The sequence below is a fragment of the Lactuca sativa genome, chromosome 6, assembly GCF_002870075.4.
Source record: "Lactuca sativa cultivar Salinas chromosome 6, Lsat_Salinas_v11, whole genome shotgun sequence".
NCBI lineage: Eukaryota > Viridiplantae > Streptophyta > Magnoliopsida > Asterales > Asteraceae > Lactuca > Lactuca sativa.
Window position 1 is genome coordinate 100,861,056 of NC_056628.2, and position 2,575 is coordinate 100,863,630.

The 2,575-nt window shown below is 41.2% G+C and overlaps 1 protein-coding gene across 1 annotated transcript; it reads right to left on the minus strand.

Moving 5' to 3' along the window:
* Nucleotides 1–466: 466 nt before the first annotated feature.
* Nucleotides 467–2,322, minus strand: LOC111875863 (ammonium transporter 1 member 1). Its single transcript, XM_023872389.2, has one exon. The coding sequence runs from the start codon at nt 2,141–2,143 to the stop codon at nt 656–658; it is 1,488 nt and encodes a 495-aa protein (XP_023728157.1). The 5' UTR covers nt 2,144–2,322; the 3' UTR covers nt 467–655.
* Between the last annotated feature and the right edge of the window lie 253 nt (nt 2,323–2,575).

Sequence of the window (2,575 nt, forward strand, 5' to 3'; positions counted from 1 at the left end):
ACTTTTTTGCTCACATGGATTTTACACCTAGTTTTAAAACAAATCAAAATCACTAATTATAGCTTAAAAACTAATAGGAGATTTGTAGAAACTTCAAACAACTTAAAAACCTAGCCCAAAGCCCAAAACAATTATTTCTAGAAAGATTATACTTTAGACTTTATATTCACAAATATGCGTAAAGGTTCTTCTAATATAAAAAGTTTAGCAAAAATCAACGACAAAAGTAAGCTTCCCACCAAACCTCACATCGTATTGAAAATAATTTTTAATTTAAAAAGCATTGGGAACAACAATAATCAATTATTCAATTCATCGTATTCAGTCACGTGGTTTTCAACACTTTTATAATAAACGAAACTACCCACCAAGCCACGCATCGTTTTAACTCCTCCATGAAAAAAACATATATTTTAATTCATATTACACCAATCACACAGATGAAATAACAATGTAGCACATGCTATGAAAAATAACACAGATATCTTATAAAAATAGCTTTGTTAAGATTTAAGCTCCTAGAATCACAACCTTTTCAATTTAGAACAAAATAAACTTTTGTACCATACCTCCAAAAGAAAAAAACTAACAACAATATTCCAGAGCTACATAAACAAACTTCAGTAGTAATAAAAAGAAACATGCTAAAAACTCTTTAAGATGAAACAGCAGGCTCTATCTTCCTCATCGGAAGGCCGAGTTTCTGATCATCTTCATCATGATAAACATACGCAAAACCACCATGTCTGGTCATATCCATACCTGCTGTTTCATCCTCCGCCGAGATCCTTAGCAACCCAAGCTTTTTAAGAATCAAAAACAACGGACCCATTGTGGCACTCACGAACCCAATAATCACTAAAATCTGGATCACATGTGCTGCTAGAAGTTTTCCACCACCACCCATGAACAACCCATATGGCCTACCTGGTTTCCCTGGATACACCTCGTTCACATACTTCTCCTTAGCGAATAAACCAGTGAAGATGATCCCCCATGCTCCGCAACCGCCGTGAAGCTGAGCCGCCTCTAATGGGTCGTCGTATTTCATCTTCTCCGCTAGCTTGTTGAACCCTGTTAAGACACATGCGGCCACGAATCCGCAGATGACTGCAGCCCATGGATCAACCACCGAACACCCTGAGGTTATGGCTGCGAAGCCACCCAATAGTCCGTTGCAGACATCGACTACATTCCAGTGTCCGGAGAGTATTCTCTTACCGAACAGAGTGGTTAGGGCGGCTGTGCAACCAGCTAGGGTTGTTGTTACGGCGGTTCTACCGACGGCGCTCCATTGTCCGTAATAGCTACCTGATTCGTACGGGCTTAGGATTTTGACAAACGAACCTGGGTTAAATCCGTACCATCCGAACCATAGCAGAAAAGTACCGAGCACCACTAAGGAGGCGCTATGGCCGCGTAAGGCGACTGATCGGCCGCTGTGGTCAAATCGGCCGATTCTTGGGCCTTCGATTAAAGCACCGTATAAGCCTGCGATCCCACCAACCATATGAACAACACCAGATCCTGCAAAATCGATGACACCTGATCCGAGAAATAAGTTATCCATGTTCGTGGCACTTGCCCATCCATCGACGGACCAGAACCAATGAGATACGACAGGGTAAACGAATCCGGTCAGGAATGCCGAGTAAATCAGATAAGCGACGAATTGAGTTCTCTCGGCGATAGATCCGGATGTGATTCCGGCAGCGGCGATGGCGAAAGCCCACTGGTACAAGAAATAGCTGTAGTCGAAGTCAGACGAAGGCATATTCTGAAGGGCAAAGTTGTGTTTACCGATGAACCCATTGGATGGGGTACCGAAGGCAAAAGCGAATCCGAATAGGTAGTAAAATAGACCACCGGCGGCAGCATCAAGAACGTTAGTGAGCATGATATTCATGGTGTTTTTGGCACGAACAGAGCCTGCACAGAGCATGGCGAAACCAAGTTGCATGGAGAAGACGAGATATGCAGAGAAAAGAAGGTATGTGGAGTCGACGGCGTATGTGGTGTCGCTGAACTTTGTGGAGACGGTGTTAAATTGATCGCAGATAAAAGCGGCAGCGCCAGTAGCATTGGTAGTGTTGGCACCAAACATGGCTGCCAGTGCATCAGCGGAGCATGTAGGCGAACCCATTTTTTGGTTTCCTCCGGCGACGGCGGAAACCTAATTGGCCGAGTGAATATTGTTGTTACGGAGACGACAGTGTGGTTGTAAATATAGGAGGGGAAAATAGCGGAAAGAGAGGAGAGAGATTGGGAGCGCAACGTCTTTGACTGTTGACTTTTTCGTTCCTTTTTTCAAGATATTCCTATTATACACCCTTTTGTTTCTCTCAGTTTCCTATTTTGGTCCTCTGTTTTGTTTCACAACTGATGTTAAGTATACGTCATAGTTTTTAAACTTTTTAATTAACATGTATTTCAAAATAATAATAATAATAATAATCAAAAAGAAAGAATGAAAAAAAAAACTAAACTTCTCAGTCGCTTGGATATTTTTTTTTTATGTTCGTATTATATTTTTGAAATCATTCCTTTTATATATATATATATATATATATATATA

Coding starts and splice junctions, on each gene's coding strand:
- LOC111875863 (XM_023872389.2), bottom strand. CDS start 2,143: ATGGGTTCGCCTACATGCTCCGCTGATGCACTGGCAGCCATGTTTGGT.